The 24,808-nt window shown below is 56.9% G+C and overlaps 2 protein-coding genes across 7 annotated transcripts in view; one reads left to right on the top strand and one right to left on the bottom strand.

Moving 5' to 3' along the window:
• The window catches only part of STS (steroid sulfatase), a 138,878-nt gene extending 114,197 nt beyond the window's left edge, over positions 1-24,681 (bottom strand). For 2 of the 6 annotated variants that reach the window (XM_066356781.1, XM_066356786.1), the window contains exons 1-2: positions 22,603-22,873; positions 21,974-22,015 (exon numbers count right to left, since the gene is read on the bottom strand). Coding sequence is in view for 1 of the 6 variants with exons in the window: in XM_066356777.1 (XP_066212874.1) it covers positions 20,468-20,481 (14 nt within the window). In the remaining 5 variants the exon portion in view is untranslated. Of the gene's footprint in view, positions 1-20,467; positions 20,877-21,973; positions 22,016-22,602; positions 22,874-24,597 lie in introns of those variants that run through there. The other 4 variants (XM_066356779.1, XM_066356777.1, XM_066356783.1 and 1 more) reach the window with 3 other exon arrangements.
• The window catches only part of PUDP (pseudouridine 5'-phosphatase), a 43,694-nt gene continuing 39,146 nt past the window's right edge, over positions 20,261-24,808 (top strand). Inside the window, exon 1 of the mRNA XM_066356799.1 lies at positions 20,261-20,498. Coding sequence (XP_066212896.1) covers positions 20,429-20,498 — 70 coding nt within the window. The 5' untranslated portion in view covers positions 20,261-20,428. The remainder of the gene's footprint in view (positions 20,499-24,808) is intronic.

The raw sequence follows: 24,808 nt of genomic DNA, 5'->3' as shown, positions 1-24,808 counted from the left end.
GTGCGGAAGAGCCTTCCAGTTCAATGTCCGGCTGGCTGCCTTCCAGACGGTTTCTGGAACTCAGAGTGGACACTGTTGTTGTCCACCCGGCAGCACGCATTCTGTTCCACACGCTGTTTAATAACTCAAAGCAAGCCAGACCGGGCGGTGGCGCAGTGGATAGAGCACCAGACTGCGACACGGAGGACCCAGGTTCGAAATCGGACGTCGCCGGCTTGAGTGCGGGCTCATCGGGTTTGAGCAAGGCTCACGGGCTTGAGCTCAAGGTCGCTGGCTCAAGCAAGGGGTCACTCGGTCGGCTGTAGCTCCCCGGTCAAGGCACATATGAGAAAGCAATCAATGAACAACTAAGGTGATGCAACGAAAAACTGATGATTGATGCTTCTCATCTCTCTCTTCCAGTCTGTCTGTCTGTCCCTACCTGTTCCTCTCTCTGTCTCTGTCAGAAAAACAATAAATAAATAAAATAATTCAAAGCAAATTCTGTACCTCCGTGAGGTGATGGATGTTAGCCATCTGTACTGTGGTGGAAATTTTCCGGTACATGCATATATTAAATCGTTATGTAGTATGCTTGAAACTTATACAAGAGTATATACGTCAACTATAGCTCAGGAAATAGAGAATGTATATATCTGCCACTACCTTCTGTTGAATACATACATATATATATATACATATATATGTATGTGTATGTATATATATATATAGATTCTTTTTGGTTTTAGACAAAGAAGCGTCCATCTGTCATTTGAAAGGCAGGACTCAAAAAGGACCAGGAAGAAGTCAGGAAATAAGTAAAATTTGTAAGTATACATACCGTATCTCCCCATGTGTAAGACGCACCCTTTTTTGAAAAATGTGGGGGTCTATAAACTGGGTGCGTCTTATACAGTGATAGCGGCATTTCAAATGCCACAGATGGAACTGAGGACGAGGCAATCTGTGAAGACGGTGGTTCTTCATCAAACACAGATGAGGACAAGCTAACGGATGGGAGTTTTGACAGTGATGAGGAGTGGTCTGAATTTTATGATGAATAAACTTTATGTAATACGTTCTTTTTTTTAAATTTCAGGGCCCAAAATTAAGGTGCGTCTTATACCTGAGAGTGTCTTATCCATGGGGAATACAGCATATATGTGATATATATGTAGATACACACGTAAATGCAACAGCAAATACATCATGCACTCCACGACACCTTCAGAAAGTGCTGGGCAGCCCCTGTGCTCACACCTACGAATGGTTCTACCCAAGGTGAAATGGCTGTTCACCATCTGTGGGATCCTTCAGGGCAGTTCGACCTGACCTGTGTTTTACACTCCTTGATTCAGGACTAGTATCACTGCCAAAGGCTATCCTTCAAAGCCCAGTTTCCAATCTCTTCTCTCCTCTTTGAGGGTTTTTTTTTTAAATTTTTTTAATTTTTTTTTTTTTAATTTTTATTTATTCATTTTTAAAGAGGAGAGAGAGCCAGAGAGAGAGAAGGGAGGAGGAGCTGGAAGCATCAACTCCCATATGTGCCTTGACCAGGCAATCCCAGGGTTTCTAACTGGCGACCTCAGCATTCCAGGTCGACGCTTTATCCACTGCACCACCACAGGTCAGGCCCTCTTTGAGGTTCTGGACAAAGGAATGGCTGTCCCTCGGCCATCTGGACAGCAGGGCTTGGGAAGAAGACAGACCCAAAGCCCCGGGCAAGGATATCTACCCTGACGAGGATCTCGGCCACGTCACCGGAACTCACATGACCCCAGAGTTTCGTCACATGAGGCGGCGGTGCCGGGTCATGACCCAAGAAACCCTCGCCCCGTGACCGAGGTCCGACACGCCGGGACACCGTCCGGCAAAAGGGGGGAGCTGCACAGAAAGCTAGAGACGGCGGAGAACAGATCGCGAGGGGTGACCGCCACGCCTGCCACGTGCTTCCTGGAGTCACAGCGTGTCCCCGGTCCTGTGACTGTGAACTAGGGGGACCTGGCAGTGTCTGCAGACAATTCTGGACGGGAGTGAGGGCGTGCTACCGTCTCTACCGGGCAGACAGAGTCTCAGTGTCCAGTGGCACAGAGGTCAGCCCCACAACAAAGAACCATCCTGGCCCTGGCCGGTTGGCTCAGCGGTAGAGCGTCGGCCTGGCGTGCGGGGGACCCGGGTTCGATTCCCGGCCAGGGCACACAGGAGAGGCGCCCATCTGCTTCTCCACCCCTCCCCCTCTCCTTCCTCTCTGTCTCTCTCTTCCCCTCCCTCAGCCAAGGCTCCATTGGAGCAAAGTTGGCCCGGGCGCTGGGGATGGCTCCATGGCCTCTGCCTCAGGCGCTGGAGTGGCTCTGGTCGCGACAGAGCGACACCCCAGATGGGCAGAGCATCGCCCCCTGGTGGGCGTGCCGGGTGGATCCCGGTCGGGCGCATGCAGGAGTCTGTCTGACTGCCTCCCCGTTTCCAGCTTCAGAAAAACACCCCACCCCCCCCCCAAAAAAAAAAGAACCATCCTGTCGCGCACGTCAGCAGCGCCCGCGGCCAGGACCCTGCTCTATGTCAGAGCTCCGCCTCACGTGTGTGACATGCCGATTCCAGGTCACAGGCTCTCCACTGGAGCTGTGGGGACATCTGCCAACATGTGCCAACATGTGGGGATCGTTTGGGTTGTTGCTATTGGAGTGGGGGTGACGCTCGTGTCCTGTGGGTACGTTCTGAATGCCCTGCATTGCACGGGTCAGTTCCTACAGTAGCAGAGGGGCTTGCAATGTTACAACTGAGAACCTAAATGCCGGGGAAGACACATTAACTATAAAGGGGCACCCCCAAGCCCCCTATCTTTGGATAAGAAAGTTCTAATCCTGGAGTCCCAGTCCTGGCTCTACAAGACAAACACTGGACCCTGAATCCCGTCTCAAGAGCGGACCGTCCAAGGGTCTGCAGCCAGGCAGCCCGGGGCCCTCCCAGGGCCCGCCTGGACGCCCTCCACAGCGTAGGCAGGCGGTTATTATTGACATTGGCACTTCCCGTGTTCAGTGACGCGGAGGGCTCTGTTCTCCTTCCTGCACGGCTCGGAGGCGCGACGGGGACTCGGAGTTTCGTCACTGCCCCACCGGTGACGAGCCCGGATCCCCAGGGGAAGGGCTGGTGACTCAGCCACCCAGTTCTTAACAGGGTTAATGTCCACACAAGCCAGGAATTTTAATGAGAAGATGAGATGCCAAAAAAAGAAAAAAAAGAAAAGAAAAGAAAAGACCGGAGAGGGAGATAGGGCTGCAGAACATGTCTCACGGTTTATACACACACTCTTGTCATGCGTGTCTTGTTCCCACCACTGAAGGCATGCCTGGCGTGGCTGCTCAGGATTTTCATGCAAATAAAAGAAGGCCTTCCTTCCTTCCTTCCTTCCTTCCTTCCTTCCTTCCTTCCTCCCTCCCTCCCTCCTTCCTTCCTTCCTTCCCTCCCTTTTTCTCCCTCCCTCCCTTCTCTCTCTCTCTTTCTCTCTCTCTCTTTTTTTTTTGTGCACTGAGAGCTTAGACCAGTGGTTCTCAACCTGTGGGTCGCGACCCCAGCGGGGTCGCCTAAAGTCATCGGAAAATACATAATGCATATCAGGTATTTACATTCCGAATCATAACTGTAGCAAAATGACAGTTATGAAGTAGCCACCAACATTATTGTTTGGTTTGGGGTCACCGCCACATGAGGAACTGTATTGTGGGGTCACGGCATGAGAAAGGTTGAGAACCACTGGCTTAGACACATCTGGGTCCTGACAGCATCAGCTGTTATGGTCTGATCTCATTATATATGAATACTGTGCAGCCTCTCGGTCGGTACATATTAAGGTCCCTGACGATGCCAGTTCACGGGGACAGATCGTCAGGTCGTATAGCCTGCGCTCAGCGAGACGGAGCGTGCTTACTGTACGGCATACGACCACACAATGGGATAATAACCTTTCTGGGAAAGGGTTTCACCAAGTTCTGTGGCACCACCTTGGCTGCCAAGCCTTTTGTCAGCCCTGTCATCCAACCGGTGAGGTCCCCCCCCCCCTCCGAGGACGGATTCGACGTAGGCGGGAAAGACCCTGATAATTGGAGCTGGGGATGGGGGAGTGAGAATTGGGCAGCAGAACCAGCATCCTTTACTCAGGACAGGGGAAAGGCTTTGCCTAAAAAAGAGTCACACACACACACACACACACACACACACACACACACACCCCTCTCTCTGTGGGAAAACGCTCCCACACATTCGGCTGGCTCACAATCAGTCCATTGGCTCTGGCGTGCCGTGCAAACATGAAGCGGTCCTGGATGGTTCTCCTCTGGAACGGACACCAGTGCTCAGAACAGGCTGGCGGGCGTCTGCACCGCACGCTCACTCCTTGTCCAGCCCTGCTCCGTTCTACAAACGGGCCGCACAGCCAAACACCACACCACACACGGGACTCGTCAACACACATCTGAAACAAGATCAACGCAGCCTGTTCAGAAACACGCGGCCCCCACGGTCCCGAGTGCAAACACCTGGTCCAATCAGGGAGAACATTTTGTTCCGGTTCCGTTTTTACAGGACGCCCGCTCAGGGGACTTCACGACAGGTTCGGAAAACGCGTATTAAAAATGGGGGGGGAAAAATAGAGTAAATGCTGAGAAACGTCTCCGAAAAGAGTGACGGAAACTGCTATGAATTCCTTCGCAATTTTACTTTTTTAGAAAAAAAAAGCAACGGACAGTAAGCTTGGAATGACACCCACCACACTTCACGGAACACGTCTGATGGCAAATGTATCTTAGTTGTATTCATTGTACCCAACTTAGAAGGAGTAGGTCTACTGTTGGGATACATATGTTGAATGAGCTCAGTCTCTCTTTAGAGTAAGCTAGAGCTCATTGCGTCTCCCCAGGGTCCTCAAACTTGTGGTTCTAAACGACCACTTCAGTCCACACACAACACAGAAAGAAACTTCTATTTGGCTCAGACCTTCTTTTCCCTAAAGACTCTGTGTATCTGGGCAAATGGACAAATAAAAGCATATTCAACAAACTGCAGCAGGTGGTTTTAAACATTATTTAAAAACAACAACAACAACAATGTAACACGCGAAGCAAGCGTGTTACAAGCTTCCCCTTCTTCCCTCAGAAGATAGTTCAAAACTCGAGCTCCAACTGCCAAGACTTACATTGTTTTTCCATTAACCATTGCTGGGCAGACATGTGATTCCAGAAACAGAAGTAGACCCACGAAAGGAACAAGTCCCAGCAACCTGTTGTCATGATTTATATCTCCACATCTCAGCAGCTGAGAGGTAAAAAAAATGTATCCAACTCACCGGTTCTCAGGAGGTGTTGAGACAGGGCTGCTCCCTGAGCACGGAGACACTGGACCTCCCGCCAAGGACCTCACACAGCTGCCCGCAGCAGCAGCAGCGCCCAGCCCTCACCTCCCGGCCTGTGAATCATCCCCTGGACAGCCCAGGCTGTTATATGGACCATAACTGGCCGTAAGGTCATCGCCCGGTAATCGGTGAATCTCTCATAAAAGATTTATTCCACTGCATGTGTCCCTCCACCTGGTCTACCCTCACACCCCACGTGTCTCAGGCATAAATCAGCGGGGACTTCCGGGACACAGTGATCACATCGCTGCACACACGTGGCTTCCCTCTGAATCGTTAGCTCCCTGCCATCTCTCCGAACCCCCTCCACCCCGGGGCAACCTGAAGTCGGAGGCGGAGTGGGGACGGACGGGGGGGGGGGAGTTCACAGGGAACATTCTTCTGGGTGCAGAGCGGAGAAACAGAACAGGTGCTCGTCAGGAATGCAAAGGGGGCCCGGACAGGCGGGGGCCTGCTCTGCTATCAGTCGGAACCCGGACTCGCTCACCTCCGGCCGGCCGGCCGCAAGAGCCTGGGGCCGGGTCTGCGGGCTCCGGCGCCCGCCGGACACACAGGAGCCCCGCGAGCCTGGGTCGTGAGTGGCGGCCACACACGCAGCGCAGAGAGCCCCGAGGAATTCATTCTTTTGCCGACAGCAAAGGGCTCGGCCGTGAGCAAGGCCACCCGTCACCCCCGTGGGTGGACGGCAAGCATTGTCCCAGGCACGATGACGACAGGGACCAGAGAGCCTGCTCCCTCGTCCAGGGGATATTTGCTTTCGTGTTTTCCCTCGTTTCATTTTGCTTTTGTTCAGGGGAGGGAGGAATAAAAAAAAAAGACTATCGTTCTTTCCGCAAATCTACTTTGATCGAGAAGATATTGCTAATGTGTGACTGCTGGTATGCTGCTTTCTGGCTCTTGGTAGGCACTCAGATAACCAACACATCATCGCATAGAGGAGGCTGACACATTTTACATTTTCAGTGGTGTTCCTGGGAGGACACGGTGGTGGTGCGGCTTGACAAAATACATTGTAACGGAAATGAGTGGGGTAGCTTCAGAGAACAGTGACAAAATACATTGTAACGGAAATGAGTGGGGTAGCTTCAGAGGACAGCGACAAAATACATTGTAACATAAATGAGTGGGGTAGCTTCAGAGAACAGTGACAAAATACATTGTAACGGAAATGAGTGGGGTAGCTTCAGAGGACAGCGACAAAATACATTGTAACGCAGAGGTCCCCAAACTTTTTACACAGGGGGCCAGTTCACTGTCCCTCAGACCGTTGGAGGGCCGCCATATACAGTGCTCCTCTCACTGACCACCAATGAAAGAGGTGCCCCTTCCGGGAGTGCGGCGGGGGGCCGGATAAATGGCCTCAGGGGGCCACATGAGGCCCGCGGGCCGTAGTTTGGGGACGCCTGTCCAGAGAACAGCGACAAAATACATTGTAACATAAATGAGTGGGGTAGCTCCAGAGAACAGCGACAAAATACATTGTAACATAAATGAGTGGGGTAGCTCCAGATGACAGCGCTGGGTCTCCCAGGGTCTCTAGAAAACATAAACTCTGTGAGGATGTTTCATAGCAGCTACTGGACAGACCCGCAGAGTGTCCAGGGTCCCTCTGGTCACCAGCTGCGCTTAAGCTCCAAGTGAAAGAGCTCGGGTGACAATAAAACTCTGTGGTTTAATTCCAGGGGGTGGGTATGTGTGAGGGGGGGGGGGGACGGGGTCACCTCAGCTAAGCTGTGGCTTTGGTGGTCCTGGCAGGGAGGACATGGGGAAGGCAGCTCCTGGTGTTACCAGCCCCCCACCCATTCCCCGTCCCCGCCGTGCAGGAACATGGACGGAAGGACGAAAGGACGAAAGGACAGGGGTAGAAAGGTCTCCTCTCACCGCTGCTGTGAGACTTGCACAGTGACCGTCCTTCCTCGGAAGGGGACCGTCACATGCTCCTGGGAGCCTGCCCCATCGGCCCCACCCTACCTACACCCTCCGAGACCCGGGAGACGGTGGGAGCCCCCTCTTCCTCCATTGGCCCAAGCAGGTCATGCTGGGCAAAAGTCCACACAGCTGCAGGCCGTCCCTCCCAGCTGGTCTCCACTGGTGACTGAGGTCACGGGTGGTGTGTCCTCGTAGGAGCCACAGAGCCCCCTGTTCTCTGGTCCCTGACCTCCCCAGCCCAGGAGGCCCGGGGTGCCAGCCCCCAGGTCACTGGAGGGGCATAATCAGACCCTGTCCTCTCTGAGGCGTGCTGCCCAGGGGAGTCTCTGACTAGTTCAGCACGCCTCAGGGCAGTGCAGGACGCCCAGGCCGCAGAAATCGCGCTACCCAGCCCCGTGCTGCCCAGGGGAGTCTCTGACCAGTTCAGCACGCCTCAGGGCAGTGCAGGACGCCCAGGCCACAGAAATCTCTGCACACACGACCTCCTGTCTCCTTTTATGTCCTTGCTGGTAGAGCTACCCAGCCCCGTGCTGCCCAGGGGAGTCTCTGAACAGTTCACCACACCCGCCTTGGGGCAGTGCAGGGCGCCCAGGCCACAGAAATCTCAGCACACACGACCTCCTGTCTCCTTTGATGTCCTTGCTGAAGGGGCCACCCAGCCCCGTGCTGCCCAGGGGAGTCTCTGACCAGTTCACCACGCCCGCCTTGGGGCAGTGCAGGACGCCCAGGCCGCAGAAATCTCAGCACACACGACCTCCTGTCTCCTTTTATGTCCTTGCTGAAGGGGCCACCCAGCCCCGTGCTGCCCAGGGGAGTCTGTGAACAGTTCACCACACCCGCCTTGGGGCAGTGCAGGACGCCCAGGCCGCAGAAATCTCAGCACACACGACCTCCTGTCTCCTTTTATGTCCTTGCTGGTGGGGCCACCCAGCCCCGTGCTGCCCAGGGGAGTCTCTGACCAGTTCACCACATCTGGGGGCAGTGCAGGGCACCCAGGCCACAGAAATCTCAGCACACACGACCTCCTGTCTCCTTTGATGTCCTTGCTGGTAGAGCTACCCAGCCCCGTGCTGCCCAGGGGAGTCTCTGACCAGTTCACCACGCCCGCCTTGGGGCAGTGCAGGACGCCCAGAACACAGAAATCTCAGCACACACGACCTCCTGTCTCCTTTTATGCCCTTGCTGGTGGGGCCACCCAGCCCCGTGCTGCCCAGGGGAGTCTCTGACCAGTTCACCACATCTGGGGGCAGTGCAGGGCGCCCAAGCCACAGAAATCTCAGCACACACGACCTCCTGTCTCCTTTTATGCCCTTGCTGGTGGGGCCACCCAGCCCCGTGCTGCCCAGGGGAGTCTCTGACCAGTTCACCACATCTGGGGGCAGTGCAGGGCGCCCAAGCCACAGAAATCTCAGCACACACGACCTCCTGTCTCCTTTTATGTCCTTGCTGAAGGGGCCACCCAGCCCCGTGCTGCCCAGGGGAGTCTCTGACCAATTCACCACGCCCGCCTTGGGGCAGTGCAGGACGCCCAGGCCGCAGAAATCTCAGCACACACAACCTCCTGTCTCCTTTTATCGTCCTTGCTGGTAGAGCTACCAGGCCGTGCTGCCCAGGGAGTCTCTGACCAGTTACACCACGCCCGCCTTGGGGCAAGTGCAGGACAGCCCAGGCCGCAGAAATCACTAGCACCACACGACCTCCTGTCTCCCTTTATGTCCTTGCTGGTAGAGCTACCAGCCCAGTGCTGCCTCCAGGGGAGTCTCTGACCAGTCAGCACGCCTCAGGGCAGTGCAGGAGCCCAGGCCGCAGAAATCTCTGCACACAACGACCTCTGTCTCACCTTTTATGCCCTTGCTGGTAGAGCTACCAGCCCCGTGCTGCCCAGGGGAGTCTGACCAGTTCAGCACGCCTCAGGGCAGTGCAGGACGCCCAGGCCACAGAAATCTCTGCACACATGACCTCCTGTCTCCTTTTATGCCCTTGCTGGTAGAGCTACCCAGCCCCGTGCTGCCCAGGGGAGTCTCTGACCAGTTCAGCACGCCTCAGGGCAGTGCAGGACGCCCAGGCCACAGAAATCTCTGCACACACGACCTCCTGTCTCCTTTTATGTCCTTGCTGGTAGAGCTACCCAGCCCCGTGCTGCCCAGGGGAGTCTGACCAGTTCACCACGCCCGCCTTGGGGCAGTGCAGGACGCCCAGGCCGCAGAAATCTCAGCACACACGACCTCCTGTCTCCTTTTATGTCCTTGCTGGTAGAGCTACCCAGCCCCGTGCTGCCCAGGGGAGTCTCTGACCAGTTCACCACACCCGCCTTGGGGCAGTGCAGGACGCCCAGGCCGCAGAAATCTCAGCACACACGACCTCCTGTCTCCTTTTATGTCCTTGCTGAAGGGGCCACCCAGCCCCGTGCTGCCCAGGGGAGTCTCTGACCAGTTCCCCACATCTGGGGGCAGTGCAGGACGCCCAGGCCGCAGAAATCTCTGCACACACGACCTCCTGTCTCCTTTTATGCCCTTGCTGGTGGGGCCACCCAGCCCCGTGCTGCCCAGGGGAGTCTCTGACCAGTTCAGCACGCCTCAGGGCAGTGCAGGACGCCCAGGCCGCAGAAATCTCAGCACACACGACCTCCTGTCTCCTTTTATGTCCTTGCTGGTAGAGCTACCCAGCCCCGTGCTGCCCAGGGGAGTCTCTGACCAGTTCACCACGCCCGCCTTGGGGCAGTGCAGGACGCCCAGAACACAGAAATCTCAGCACACACGACCTCCTGTCTCCTTTTATGTCCTTGCTGGTAGAGCTACCCAGCCCCGTGCTGCCCAGGGGAGTCTGACCAGTTCACCACGCCTCGGGGCAGTGCAGGACGCCCAGGCCGCAGAAATCTCAGCACACACGACCTCCTGTCTCCTTTTATGTCCTTGCTGAAGGGGCCACCCAGCCCCGTGCTGCCCAGGGGAGTCTCTGACCAGTTCACCACATCTGGGGGCAGTGCAGGACGCCCAGGCCGCAGAAATCTCAGCACACACGACCTCCTGTCTCCTTTTATGTCCTTGCTGGTAGAGCTACCCAGCCCCGTGCTGCCCAGGGGAGTCTCTGACCAGTTCCCCACATCTGGGGGCAGTGCAGGACGCCCAGGCCGCAGAAATCTCAGCACACACGACCTCCTGTCTCCTTTTATGTCCTTGCTGGTAGAGCTACCCAGCCCCGTGCTGCCCAGGGGAGTCTCTGACCAGTTCCCCACATCTGGGGGCAGTGCAGGACGCCCAGGCCGCAGAAATCTCAGCACACACGACCTCCTGTCTCCTTTTATGTCCTTGCTGGTAGAGCTACCCAGCCCCGTGCTGCCCAGGGGAGTCTCTGACCAGTTCACCACACCCGCCTTGGGGCAGTGCAGGGCGCCCAGGCCACAGAAATCTCAGCACACACGACCTCCTGTCTCCTTTTATGTCCTTGCTGGTAGAGCTACCCAGCCCCGTGCTGCCCAGGGGAGTCTCTGACCAGTTCACCACACCCGCCTTGGGGCAGTGCAGGACGCCCAGGCCGCAGAAATCTCAGCACACACGACCTCCTGTCTCCTTTTATGTCCTTGCTGAAGGGGCCACCCAGCCCGTGCTGCCCAGGGGAGTCTCTGACCAGTTCCCACACTGGGGCAGTGCAGGACGCCCAGGCCGCAAATCTCTGCACACACGACCTCCTGTCTCCTTTTATGCCCTTGCTGGTGGGGCACCCAGCCCCGTGCTGCCCAGGGGAGTCTCTGACCAGTTCCCCACATCTGGGGGCAGTGCAGGACGCCCAGGCCGCAGAAATCTCAGCACACACGACCTCCTGTCTCCTTTTATGTCCTTGCTGGTAGAGCTACCCAGCCCCGTGCTGCCCAGGGGAGTCTCTGACCAGTTCACCACGCCTCAGGGCAGTGCAGGGCGCCCAGGCCGCAGAAATCTCTGCACACACGACCTCCTGTCTCCTTTTATGTCCTTGCTGAAGGGGCCACCCAGCCCCGTGCTGCCCAGGGGAGTCTCTGACCAGTTCCCCACATCTGGGGGCAGTGCAGGACGCCCAGGCCGCAGAAATCTCAGCACACACGACCTCCTGTCTCCTTTTATGTCCTTGCTGGTAGAGCTACCCAGCCCCGTGCTGCCCAGGGGAGTCTCTGACCAGTTCAGCACGCCTCAGGGCAGTGCAGGACGCCCAGGCCGCAGAAATCTCAGCACACACGACCTCCTGTCTCCTTTTATGTCCTTGCTGAAGGGGCCACCCAGCCCCGTGCTGCCCAGGGGAGTCTCTGACCAGTTCCCCACATCTGGGGGCAGTGCAGGACGCCCAGGCCGCAGAAATCTCAGCACACACGACCTCCTGTCTCCTTTTATGTCCTTGCTGGTGGGGCCACCCAGCCCCGTGCTGCCCAGGGGAGTCTGACCAGTTCCCCACATCTGGGGGCAGTGCAGGGCGCCCAGGCCGCAGAAATCTCAGCACACACGACCTCCTGTCTCCTTTTATGTCCTTGCTGGTAGAGCTACCCAGCCCCGTGCTGCCCAGGGGAGTCTGACCAGTTCACCACGCCCGCCTCGGGGCAGTGCAGGACGCCCAGGCCGCAGAAATCTCAGCACACACGACCTCCTGTCTCCTTTTTTTGTCCTTGTGGTAGGCACCCAGCCCCGTGCTGCCCAGGGGAGTCTCTGACCAGTTCACCACGCCCGCCTTGGGGCAGTGCAGGACGCCCAGGCCGCAGAAATCTCAGCACACACGACCTCCTGTCTCCTTTTATGTCCTTGCCGCTGGGGCCACCCAGCCCACGGGGTCCCTGCCGCCCGCATCCAAGATTCCCAGGCATCGCTTCTCTGTGTGTCTGCCGACAGTTCTGACCTGGTGGCCCGTGACAATGAACATGTCCCCCAATGACGATGTGTCTCAGTTAGTGGCAGGAGGCCTCCGGATCAGGGACCGGTGAATTCAGACCCGAGTCCGGGACCTGAGCTTCCCTTCCCCTCCCCCCCGTGATCTCGGAGAGCATCTAACCACTTGGGGCTACAGCCATCCCTTCTGGAAGGAAGAACAGGTCTCAGGAAGGCTACTCATTAGAGATGACAGCCCAGGGCACACCCATCGTGGTCCTCTCTGGCCCGTGTTAGAGAGGAGAGGAGGGAAAAGATGTCACCCTGAGGGGACTCTGACCTCATGGAAAACAAGCTCTTTGTTTTCTTCCTACTGGTCAGCACTCAAGGAAATGTCCCAGGAGGGAATCTTGCTGATATCACAGGAGGGCGAGGCTGACCATGGCTGGTGTCACATGACAGCCCCCCACCCCCGCCCCCGCAAGGGAACACAGGGCACGCCTTCGCACCCGTGCGGTCTACAGAGGAGCAAGCCCCGGGGAGAGACTGCTGGTGGAAAATTCTAGAGCCCCCCAGAAGGAGGGCAGGATGTAGCCGTCCAGGCATGAGCCATCCAAGACTCATGCCCCAAGACTGAGCGTGAGGGCTGACCCTGGGTGTCACGAGGGCCTTGATTCAGGGGACAAGCATCTGTCTCAGTGTAGCTGTGACAGGACGGACGTGGTGTCTGCAGAAGGGCTCTTCTCCCGGCCGCGCGGAGGGGAGAGGGCCCAGGTCCCCGCACCCTGGACAGCTAACTGCCTTCCCAGCGGCTGTCCCACACTGTCACAGGACCAGCGGTGTGGCTCCCTCCACACGCAGGCTGGACGAGTCAGGCAAGCCGTGGGCCGCCCCCCCACCAAGAAGGCAGAGAGGGTGCAACATCTCATGCCCCCTCCTATGTCTCGTCCTGGGAGCACCCTGCTAACTGCTCTCAAGGGCTTTGGGGACAGCGACGGGTGGAATCACGCGGGATGGCCCCTCACAGACTCCTCCTCTGTAAGGCGCCCCTAAGTGGGTAGGGCCCACCCGCGGAGGGAGAGAGGGAGACCCCTTCTTTTTTTTTTGTATTTTTCTGAAGCTGGAAACGGGGAGAGACAGTCAGACAGACTCCCCCATGCGCCCGACCGGGATCCACCCGGCACGCCCACCAGGGGCGAAGCTCTGCCCACCAGGGGGCGATGCTCTGCCCCTCCGGGGCGTCGCTCTGCTGCGACCAGAGCCACTCTAGCGCCTGGGGCAGAGGCCAAGGAGCCATCCCCAGCGCCCGGGCCATCTTTGCTCCAATGGAGCCTTGGCTGCGGGAGGAGAAGAGAGAGACAGAGAGGAAGGAGGGGGGGAGGGGTGGAGAAGCAGATGGGCGCTTCTCCTGTGTGCCCTGGCCGGGAATCGAACCCGGGTCCCCCACATGCCAGGCCGACACTCTATCACTGAGCCAACCGGCCAGGGCCAGGGAGACCCCTTCTGAGGAGGCGTCTCGGGTTGTCTGTGGTTCTAATTATCAGGCACCAGCAGGCTAATCACGGCCTTCCCCTTGACACAGAGCATTTCGGGACATCGAGGGAGAGCCTTATTATTAACCCCTGCACCCCCACACAGAGTCCTAGTAAACCACCCCCCCCCCCTTTAAGTGGCAAACGTGTAGGTTATCCCAGGAGACAGGAGTCCTGGGAACGGGTAGCCTCTGAGATGCTTTCGGAGTGGTTTCCACAGCCCCCGGGGAAACCACTCATAATTGTATATCTGAGAATGATAATTGAGTGTCTAAATAGCCATCTCTTCTAGGAGCGATCTTGCTGATGGACAGGACCGGTTCTCTGGCAATCCGCACACTCAGGCATAAAAACATGAGTGGAAACACACGCTCTGAAGATGTTCTTTCTCTTCAGTGTTAGTATCACAGCGGCCACCGTCCGATTTACTGGGCCTGTTTGATTCATCTGCTTCAGTCACCCCATGACAGGGCTCCCAATCCCTGCCGATTAGAGGCTCACATCTGCACACGCTGCCTGTACACATTGTATATAAATACTGTGCTTACATCACAGAAAGACCTCTCATCTTAAGTTTCTTAAAGCCACAGACGCATCTGTTTACGTATAAGATAGGTGTGTGTGTATATATATACATATATATCAATTAAATGTTTAAATTGTATATAATGAGCTTTCCTCTTCATTTTTTTTAAATTAATTAATTTTATTTTATTTATTCATTTTTTTAGAGAGGAGAGAGAGAGGGAGAGAGAGAGGAGAGAGACACAGAAAGAGAAAGAGAGAGAGAAGGGGGGAGGAGCTGGAAGCATCAACTCCCATATGTGCCTTGACCAGGCAAGCCCAGGGTTTCGAACCGGCGACCTCAGCATTTCCAGGTCGACGCTTTATCCACTGCGCCACCACAGGTCAGGCTCCTCTTCATTTTCTTTTTTTAATTAATTAATTAATTAATTAATTAATTTTATTTTATTTATTCATTTTTTTAGAGAGGAGAGATACAGAGAGAGAGAGACAGAGAGAGAGAAAGAGAGAGAGACAAGGGAGGAGGAGCTGGAAGCATCAACTCCCATATGTGCCTTGACCAGGCAAGCCCAGGGTTTCGAACCGGCGACCTCAGCATTTCCAGGTCGACGCTTTATCCACTGCACCACCACAGGTCAGGCTCCTCTTCATTTTCTTAAGACCACACTACATATATTACTTATAATATATACCAGTGGTCCCCAACCTTTTTAGGGCCACGGACCGGTTTAATGTCAGAAAATATTTTCACGGACCGGCCTTTTAGGGTGGGACGGATAAATGCACAAAATGAAATTATGCGACCGGCGTAAAAACTGTGGTGTTTTTAATATATAATTGTTGAACTGACGAGACAAGCGTCAAGAGTGAGTCTTAGATGGATGTAACAGAGGGAATCTGGTCAGTCATTTTTTAAAAATAAAACATCGTTCAGACTTAAATATAAATAAAATGGAAGTAATGTAAGTTATTTATTCTTTCTCTGCGGACCGGTACCAAATGGCCCAGGGGTTGGGGACCACTGATATATACCATATATGTGCTTAAATGTTAGATTTCTTAAATATTACTTAAAGACACCTCCTCCAGCTTCCTCAGATCACACAATCTTTTACGTAATAACCTATAGGCGTGTGTCTGCAGGGACACGCGTGCAGACGGGTCCTCTCAATCTTCGCTGTGTGAGGTACTTGAGATTCTCATCCCGGAGAATTCGCTACATCAGTTTACAATGTCAACACATCGCTGTTCCCAGTGCCTTGCTCAGAAGCCCCCCTGGGACCAGGGCCGGCTGGGGGCAGGCAGCCAGCCTCGGAGAAGCCCAGGGAACCCTATCCCATCCGTGACGTCAGCCTGGCATTTCGAAAAGCACGCTGGGAGGAACTGACGGAGTGGGACGTTCACAGACCTTCACAGCTCTTGCTTTGAACGTCTGCGACACGTTTGAGAGACGCCGTGCTAAGGACGAAAACCAGCAGAGCATCGGGGACGGCCGAAGGGCGGGTCCGAACCACGTCCGGGCGGCTTGCGAATGAACACACTGCCTGTGCATTTGGAGGGACGGTCGGTCCGGGGCCACCACCCCGCCCTGGCTTGTGTCATCGTGGGGGAGGAAGAGGAGGCGGCCACAGGGCCGGTTTTCCGCTCCCACCTGCCGCTTGCTGAACAAGGTCAGGCAGTCTGGTCACTAGCAGTCTGCCTGGCGGCCATACCTGCATCCAGACTCCAGGGGGAAGAAATTGCTCCTCTTGTTTTTCAGACCTTGCTTTTTTCTTACCATTTTCTGCTAATAGCCTCCAGAATATATTTTTCTTTTTCTTTTATTTTCTCTTTCTTTCTCTCCTTCCTCTCTCCCTCCCTTCCTTCCTTTGTCTCTCCCATCCTCCCTCCCTCCCTCTTCCTTCCTTCCTTCCTCCCTCTCTTTCTTCCTTCCTTCCTTCCTCCCTCCCTCTTTCATCCTTCCTTCTTCCTTCCTTCCTTCCTCTTCCTTCCTTCCTTCCTTCCTTCCTTCCTTCCTCCCTCTCTTCCTTCCTTCCTTCCTCCCTCCCTCCCTCCCTCTTCCTTCCTTCTTTCCTCTCCCTTTCTTCCTTCCTTCCTTCCTCCCTCTCTTCCTTCCTTCCTTCCTTCCTTCTTTCCTCTCCCTCCCTCCCTCCCTCCCTCTTCCTTCCTCCCTCCCTCCCTCCCTTTCTTCCTCCCTCCCTCCCTCTTTCATCCTTCCTTCTTCCTTCCTTCCTTCTTTCCTCTCCCTTCCTTCCTTCCTCTCTCTCTTCCTCCCTCCCCCTTCCTCCCTCTTCCTTCCTTCCTCCTTCCCTCCCTCCCGCCCTCCCTTCCTCCTCCCTCTTTCATCCTCCTTCCTTCCTTCCTTCCTTCCTTCCTTCCTTCCTTCCTTCCTTCCTCCATCCCTCCCTCCCTCCCTCCCTCCCCCTTCCTCCCTGTTCCTCCCTCCCTCCCTCTGTCTCCCCTCCCCTCCCCTCCCTTCCCTCTCTTTCCCTTCTTGGCACAGTCATGCACCTATTTGATTTCACACTTGTTATCCATTACAGTTTGGGCTCCTTTGATTACAAGCCCACCATGTAAGACACTGTCAAAACTCAGAGAGATACACAGGTCGAGAGTCGGTTTGCTGGTTCTTTCCAAGGAAGTCAGACCCACTTAGCACCATGCCCCCTCTCCTGGCTCAGACGTGTGACCTGAGGTGACATACTCCACTTCTCCCTCCCTCCGTGCCCTCATTTGTATAATAAGAACAACTGCATTGCACCTTGCAGGTCGAGTTCCCGGAGAGAGAGAGAGTGAGTGATGTAAGGGGTTGTTGATCAAGTCGCCAGCGCGTCCTCATCATTTGAGAGCCCGTGGTGATTCCTGCAGCTGTCATGACACAAAAATGCCGACTTTAACCCCGGGCGACTCGTGACTCTTTAACCTGGCCTCTCGACCCCTGGCTTGAGTCGGTTGGTATTCCTGAGTAGGGGCAACGGGAGCCCCGTGCAGCTCATGTACGACTGTGCACTGAAGCCTTTCCGAGGGGGGGCCGTCGGCACTTGGTAAGGTGCAAGTCAGAGACAGCCAAGCCCTGACGGTGTGGGAGCCTGAGAGAGTCACCCTGCAGGTCACAAGGCACCCCGGCTTGTGAGCCTGGCAAAGGAGACAGCAGGGGCCCAAGACAGCACCCCTCACAGGTCCTCACCACAGGGCGCTAGTGAGAGGGTTGAGCCAGACCCAAAGCAGGCGAGAGAAAGAGGAAAGGCAGAGAGAGAGAGTGGGAAGAAGAAAGAAAGAAAAGAAGGAAGAGACAGGGAGGGAGAGAAGGCACCTACTGAGGGTGCCTGCAGGGCCTGGGCGGCTTCCAAAGGCAGCCTGGGACACGCAGCTCTCCAAACACAACAGGTAAACAAAGCGAGCACACGGGCGGGAGAACCCAGACCCGGCTGAGGCCGCACACACGGTGGTGGCATCCGTCTCTGTCGGCAGGCGCCTGTTATCTGCGCGTTCTCTTGTCTAACGATAACCATGCATGTTTACATTTATACGTTGGTGAGAAACGACCCTCTTTTCACCGGTCCCGTCCGCGGTGCGACAGCTTTTTTTGTCCACCGGGAAAACAGTGTTTGCAAAAATATATATATATATAGACTGTGGTTCTTGGAAGGAATTCCATCCTGTCTCTTCCTGGAAGCTGTCCCCTCTTTGACTACTCACATAACGCAAAGCCAAACTAAGTGAGCTGCAAAGAATTCACCTCCACAGGAGACATTGTCCTTGTGTTCCGGTCTACCTGGGGGCAGAGAACCTGTAGGCTCCTCCGTCTGGTTCGGACGTGAAGGGCTCTCTCTTCCAGCTCTGCGAGACGCCGTTCTGAAGCACAGGGAACGTGACTTAGAACTCGACTTGCAGCACGTTTTGGGGTCTTTGGGGGGGGGGGGAGCAGAAGCCCGCAGTGGTCTCCCACGTGTCTCTTCCTCAATTGCTATCAAGTTTTGGCGGCTCAGCCCCGGGAGAAAGGGGGGGGGGCTCCCCGCCAGCATTCTGGTTCCTGTCGCTGAACGGAATGACTTCTCCGACAAGAGCCATGCCCGGAGCAGCAGGGGCTACTCTGGGGCGAGGGGCGCCCCGTTCCAGGACCTCTGTCCCAGCACGCCTGACCCCTCCATCACCCGAAACTCGGTGTTTGCTCAGTGTGACAGGCCACCTCTGGGAGGCTTCGAAACACCAGCCACTCCCTCACCTTCCAAGGCACCAGCTAGCTGTGCCTGCCCCCCGAGATCAACTGGTGCATCCAGGCTCTTGGGCAGTTTCGGATTCTTTGTGAGGGCATTTCGAGCTCTTATCCTTTTTCAAAACACACCTTTTATCTCAGGAACCAACAGAAAGGCAATGTTGATACAACGGGAAAGAAAAACAAGGCTTTGTGGTCGGCATTGCTGCGTGTTGCCAGATAATGCAAAGGAAGTGGGTAGAAGAATTGGAAGGGCTGCACAGGTGAGCGAGCCCAGGCACTCGGCCAGTGTCCCGCCCACGTCTACGCAGTGAACCTTTCAGGGGTTGAATTATGTCCCCCCCCCCCCCCCACACCAGAAAGGTAAGTTGCAGTTCAAACTCCCAGGACTTCAGAGCATGACCTTATTTGAAGACAGTCTTGACTTAGAGGCGATCAAGTGAAACTGAGGTCATTAGTGGGGGTGGTAACGCATTAGGACGGGTGTCCTTATCCAAAGGGTAAGTGGTGTGGGCACAGAAACAGGCAGGTAGAGAGGAGACAGCAGGAAGCCAGCAGGAGATAAGAAGGCTGTGTGTGAGCCAAGGAGAGAGACCGCAGGAGAAATGAACCCTGTGGACGCCGTGGTGTAGGCCTTCGGGCCTGCAGAACCCTGAGGCAAGACATTTCTCCAGGTTAGGCCACCCAGTTTACGGTACTTGGGGTCACAGCGTGGCACCCGTGGGTCAGAGTCCCCGACAGTGGGCGAGGAATTCCCTTCTGTCAGGCCCAGGGTGCCCCGTGGAGAACCGTGATTGGATTCAGTGGCGGAAGGACTTTTACTGGGACCTCTCTACAAAGACAAGATAACCGAACCTAGCAAACACTCGTTGTAGTACTGAGCTTGACCGGCCTCCTCCGGTTCACCGTGAGGAAACTGAGGCACAGAGCCCTCACTGCCCTAGACCCTGGATCAGGGGACCACAGCCCGGCCAGTGCCAGGGGACACGCTTCAGCTTCAATACAGCCTCCCACGTGACAGTTTCTGGGACGCGCGCCCTTCTGCTTCTGCAGCCACCCCGTGTTCTGAAGCTCCCACAGACAGGCACGGGCAGCAGCACCGCACAGGACCAGAACCCGGGACCTTTCTGAGAGGCGGGTACACGCGCTGCTCCGGTAGCCTTCAGGAAGGCTGGGACGGGAAGACCACTCAAGAGCAAGCCAGCCATCCGCGATGGGACAGAAGGCAAAGGGGACAAGGCCTTTTAAAACATTAGTGTCACACGGCGGTCCTATCAGATCCTGGCCTGGGGGAGGGGCGTTGCTTGGAGACAGGGCACCTGCCCACGTGCTGGGAACAGGCTCAGGAGCTGCACGTGGCCCGGCCAAAAAAACGTGCGCAAGCTCAGGGCCCTGGAAACGCACCCTGCCCCCGCCCCACCCCCACCCCCACCGCAGGCTCCTGCAACCACCGCCGCCTGCCTGCACGGGGACCTGGCGACTCTGTCCAGAGCGCCTCCCCCACCCACCGCGGCACCTCTGTCCCGGCTGTCCCTCTTCCCTCCCATCATGCCCTCTGCAAATCCCAGCCACGCATTTTGCCCCCGGAGTGCAGGACCCGGCCCCCGTGGGGGGTGTGGAGGGAGCGGGGGTGTGGGTGCAGGTCAACTCGTCCCGCCCGCTCCAGCTGCACGCCAGCACGGCCGGCCCCGGCGCGCGCGTGCGCGCGGGACATGCCCGCCAGGCCCGGAACGCGCCTGCGCGTGAGCGGCACAGAGCGCGCAGCTCTATGGGCCCGAGCCAGAGAGCGAGCGGCGCGTGCGCGGGCCGCCCTAGGTCGCGCGGGGTGCTTAGATCCTGGGCGCGCATGCGCAGAGTGGCTTGGGGGGCACTGCGAGAGGGGGCGGGAGGTTCCAAGAGCGCGTGCGCGAGACCAGCTCGGGCGCAAACGCGAGGAGGCCGGGAGCGCGCGTGCGCGCGCCCGTGGGCGGGTGCGCGCGCCTCCTCCCCGCCCCCACCGCAGTGAGACGGCGGCAGCATGGCGATGACTATGGCCATGCCACGGCCCGTCACCCACCTCCTCTTTGACATGGACGGCCTCCTTCTGGGTGGGTAGCCGGCGGCAGCACCGGCAGGGGCTGTCCGGGGCGCGCGCGGGCAGGGGCGCGGGCTCGCGGGGCCGCCATGGCTCGAACCCTCGGCGGGCAGGGCAGGGCGGCCGGCGGGGCCACGTCGGGGCGGCGGGTGCGCGGGGGCTCTGGTCCCGCTCCGGCTCCGCCGTCCGGGCCGCGCTTCCGGGAGCCGCGCACGCGGGGTCACGGCGCGGGAGGGAGGGAGGGCGCGGCGCCCGCGGACCCCCCGCGCGGGCCGGACACGTGGGGCAGCCCTCGGGGCCCGTGCGCGCGCCGCCCGCGTTGGTTCCCTCGCGCGCTCCGGGTCTGCGGGGCCCCAGCTCGCCTGCCCGCCCGGCTGCGTGGGGGCTGAGGGCACGCACCTGGCTCGGGGCACGCAACGCTCCGGGGCAGCTCTCCTCGCCTAACCCCGCGGGCTTGGGGACATGTGACCGAGCCTGGAGGCCTTGGGAGTGTCCTTGCTGTGGGGGGGAGGGGTGCAGGCCGGGGCTGCCGCTGTGCACGGGGCTGGCCTCCCCATCCTGAGCGGTACCTCCCCCCACAGCGTGCACGGACCCCCCCCCCCACACACACACACTGTGTACGGAGTGGACCGCCAACGGCGCACGGGACCTCCCCCCACACGTGCACAGGGTGGACCCCCAGGGCGCACGGGGCCTCCCCTCCCCCCCACACGTGCACAGGGTGGACCGCCAACGGCGCACGGAACCTCCCCCAACTGTGCACAGGGGTGGACACCCAGAGCGCATAGGACCTCCCCCCACACGTGCACAGGGTGGACACCCAGGGCTCACGGGACCTCCCCCCACACCCAGGGTGCACGGGGCCTCCCCTCCCCCCACACTGCACGGGGTTGGACCCCAGGGCGCACGAGGCCTGCCCCTCCCCCCCACACCATGCAGGAGCGCTCCCCCCTGTGCAGGGTCAGTGCAGCGTCCTGCTGGGAGTCCTGGCTGCCCGTTGACCGCAGCAGAGCCTCTCCGAGAAGCTGGCCGGCCATGCGGGACCCGGGCCCTGCCCCGCACCCGGTCTGACTGTGCCTCACCCCCCCCCCCCTCCCGAGAGCGTGCAAGTTGGAGAAACACACCAATTTAGGGCTTTCAGAGTTACAGCCGCCCGGTAGTCGTTTGGGGGATGTCCCGACTTCTCCAGCCAAGGCGAGTTTCAAATACAATTCAGAGAAGACACTGCATTTATCACCCCAGAGAGCCCCGCGCTGACCTCTACCCCGAAAGCGTGACCCCACAGCGTCCAGGAGGCTTCCAAGGACCTCAAAGGTGCCCACCTATTATGCCGGGAGGACTCACCTGGTGGGGTGTGCGAAGGTGCCCACCTATTATACGGGGAGGACTCACCTGGTGGGGTGTGCGAAGGTGCCCACCTATTATACGGGGAGGACTCACCTGGTGGGGTGTGCGAAGGTGCCCACCTATTATAGGGGGAGGACTCACCTGGTGGGGTGCGCGGACTGCGTTCCTTCTTCTCAGCACATCCTGCAAAAGGAGGAAATACCCGCATTGATTGATTCTAAACAAACACACTGCGACTCAGAGAGGGACAGTTAGCAGCCCGAGGTCCCACAGCTCATAAGGAGCAGAGCTGCGAAATGCACCCAGATGGATGTGATTCTAAATTTATAAAAAGGGGGGGGGGGATGATGCTCTTTGCTCTTACAGCGTGGCTGTGACCTTGTCCCTTGCTGATCACGTTACTGAGACTGATTTTTTTTTTAAAGGCACACAAAACTGCCTCTTTATTTACGGACCCAGAGAGATCAACGGATGAATTCCTAACTTTAAAAAAAAAAAACAAGAAACAGTCTCGGTAGAGGTCAGTAATTGGAGAGAACAGTGTATGCAGGCATGACTCACTTTCACAAAGCTGCTGGGATTCCTGACTGCCCCTGGTAGACAGGGACTTCCCTACTCAGGTGGCCCAGCAGCCGTGAAAGTGTCCCATCCCTTACCCTCTCACGGCGGGTCCAGAGAGCCTGTGGCGGGAGCCTCGTGAATTTTCACGCAGGCCGACGTGTCTCGTTAAAATCAAGTTTACGAAGCCTCTAAATGAGCCGGATGCTTACTCTGGACTCTGGATTCCGTGGCTGCTCCCCAGAGCGATACATTGACACACGTTTGGTCTCAGCTGCAGGTAGTTACCAGCCAGGGACTCCTCTGGGCTGGTGCACGCAAGTTCAATGCTGCTGTAGCACCTGGCACCGTGTGCTACCCCGTCCTCCGGAAACCCAGCATTAGTGCCCTTTGGGAAGATGAGGCCTAGCTCTTTCCCCCGCTCACCTCACCGTGTCCTGACCCCTTTTTCTTCTTTCCTGCCCTGGCTTCGCTCAGAGGCAGCAAGTGAGGCCTTGCGTAGCATAGCTGTCTCAAAAACTCACCTCTTTATACCCTCCCTCCCTCCCTCCCTCCCTCCCTCCCCCTCTCTTTCTTTTTTACAAAATGTCTCGTGTAAACTCTTCAGAACCTGCTGGTCTGCCTCCTTTAACCCACCCAGTTATGCCCGTTCCGAGTCTGAAGCGCCCCACCAAAGTGTATCTGTTGTTGGCTTGAGGAGGCGTCACCCCTTCACAGTGACTTCCTTGGCGGTAGGTCCGCTTTGGGGGACTTCGGGGGGGCCCTCCCCGAGGAAGTTTCTCTCCGGGAACGGGGCCGCAGCCCCTGGTTTTCCAGGAAGTGAACTTGAAGGCATCCTTTCACGGGGCATTCATTCTTCTGTGTCAGAGGAGAACGAGGAAGTGAGTGGAGACTTTTACAGACGCGTTGACTGCAACACCCACGCTCAGTGCCGTATTCTGGAATGTATCGCGACCTTGTCTCCTCTCACAGAAGAGACGATTTGGGAGAGTCGGTTTTTGTTGACATAAGGTAGCAGTCTGGTATGAGCCAGGTAATCCTTGGGGCTTTCAGTGCCATTGAAGGAGAGGGAAGAGGGGACTCGGGTTACTCATGAACCCGGACAGGATTTTGAGGCCAGAGGAAAGGATTGTTTAACTGCATCATCTCAGCTCCTGGGTGGGGATTATCTGGTTGGCAAACCACTCAGTCGGGAGCAGAGGGGCGGCCCCGCTCTTGAAAAGGCAGGAAGTCTGCGGTGTGGCGCGGCACCGACAGGGATAACACCGTGTCCCGTGTGCTTGTAGCAACGTTCGGAAGGCCAAGGGGCAGGGGTGAAACTTGAACGGTACTTTTTCTTGTCTTCTGTCCTGATATCCAGAACATGGTCATTCAACACGGGACCGGCGTAAACAGTCACGGAGGTATTTTTACATGCGCTTTTGACAGCTGGTCTTTGGAATCTGCCCGTTTTACATTCGCAGCAGGTCTCAGCTCTAAGGAGCCGCATTGGGTGAGCGGCTCCCGTGTTGGGCTGGGCAGGTGCAAAGCGTTCGGAAGCTACCTGTGACATCTGCTGTTGATAACAGGGCCAGGCGGACATTGCGAGTGTTCAGAACTAGGAGTTTTAGTTTGTGGGTTTTTCTGGCGTCTGACAGTGATTTTTTAGAGCCTTTAAAAAAAAAAAAAAGAGCCAGCCCTGGCCTATTGCGCAATGGATAGAGTGTCAGCCTGACATTTGGATGTCCTGGTTCAATTCCTGGTCAGGGCACACAGGAGAAGCGCCCATCTGCTTCTCCACCCTCCCACTCTCCTTCCTCTCTCTCTCTTCCCCTCCCACATCCATGGCTCCATTGGTTCAAGCACATCGGCCTTGGGCACTGAGGAGAGCTCCATGGAGCCTTTGCCTCAGGCACTAAAAATAACTCAGTTGCAAGCATCGGCCCCAGGTGGGCTTGCCGTGTGTATCCTGGTCTGGGTGCATGCGGGAGTCTAGCTACCCTCCTTTCTCTTAGGAAAAAAGAAAAAAAAAGATAGTCAAGAAAAATAAGCTTATTTTCAAATTCATAAAATCAGAAAACACGACAGGATTGGGAGGGGAGTTACTTTCCATGTGGGTTGGGATTTACCTAAATGTCTCTGTGAATGCACATGGACTACGTGATTGTAATAGGCGTCCTGGGGCCATGGTCACCTGCAGAGAGGAGAACAGAGGACCTGCTCTGTACCTGTCCACTCTCCTGCAGGTCTCTGCCGGCCAGATGGTGGCCTCGAGCCTGCCTGGCCGGGCTTGTCTCTCTGGGGCCCAGGGCACCCGTGAGCTGGGGCAGGGGCAGGGGCAGGGGCAGGGGCTTGGGCTTGGAGATGCTCGGTCGGTCTCGGTCCTGGCTGGGCTGTGGTCAGAAGCCTGTGTCACACTGTCTTCCTGCTGGCCACACC

The sequence above is a fragment of the Saccopteryx leptura genome, chromosome X (genome assembly GCF_036850995.1).
Source record: "Saccopteryx leptura isolate mSacLep1 chromosome X, mSacLep1_pri_phased_curated, whole genome shotgun sequence".
Taxonomy (NCBI): Eukaryota; Metazoa; Chordata; class Mammalia; order Chiroptera; family Emballonuridae; genus Saccopteryx; species Saccopteryx leptura.
Note: the sequence above shows the minus strand (reverse complement) of the source record. Positions and strands in the feature narration are given on the sequence as shown.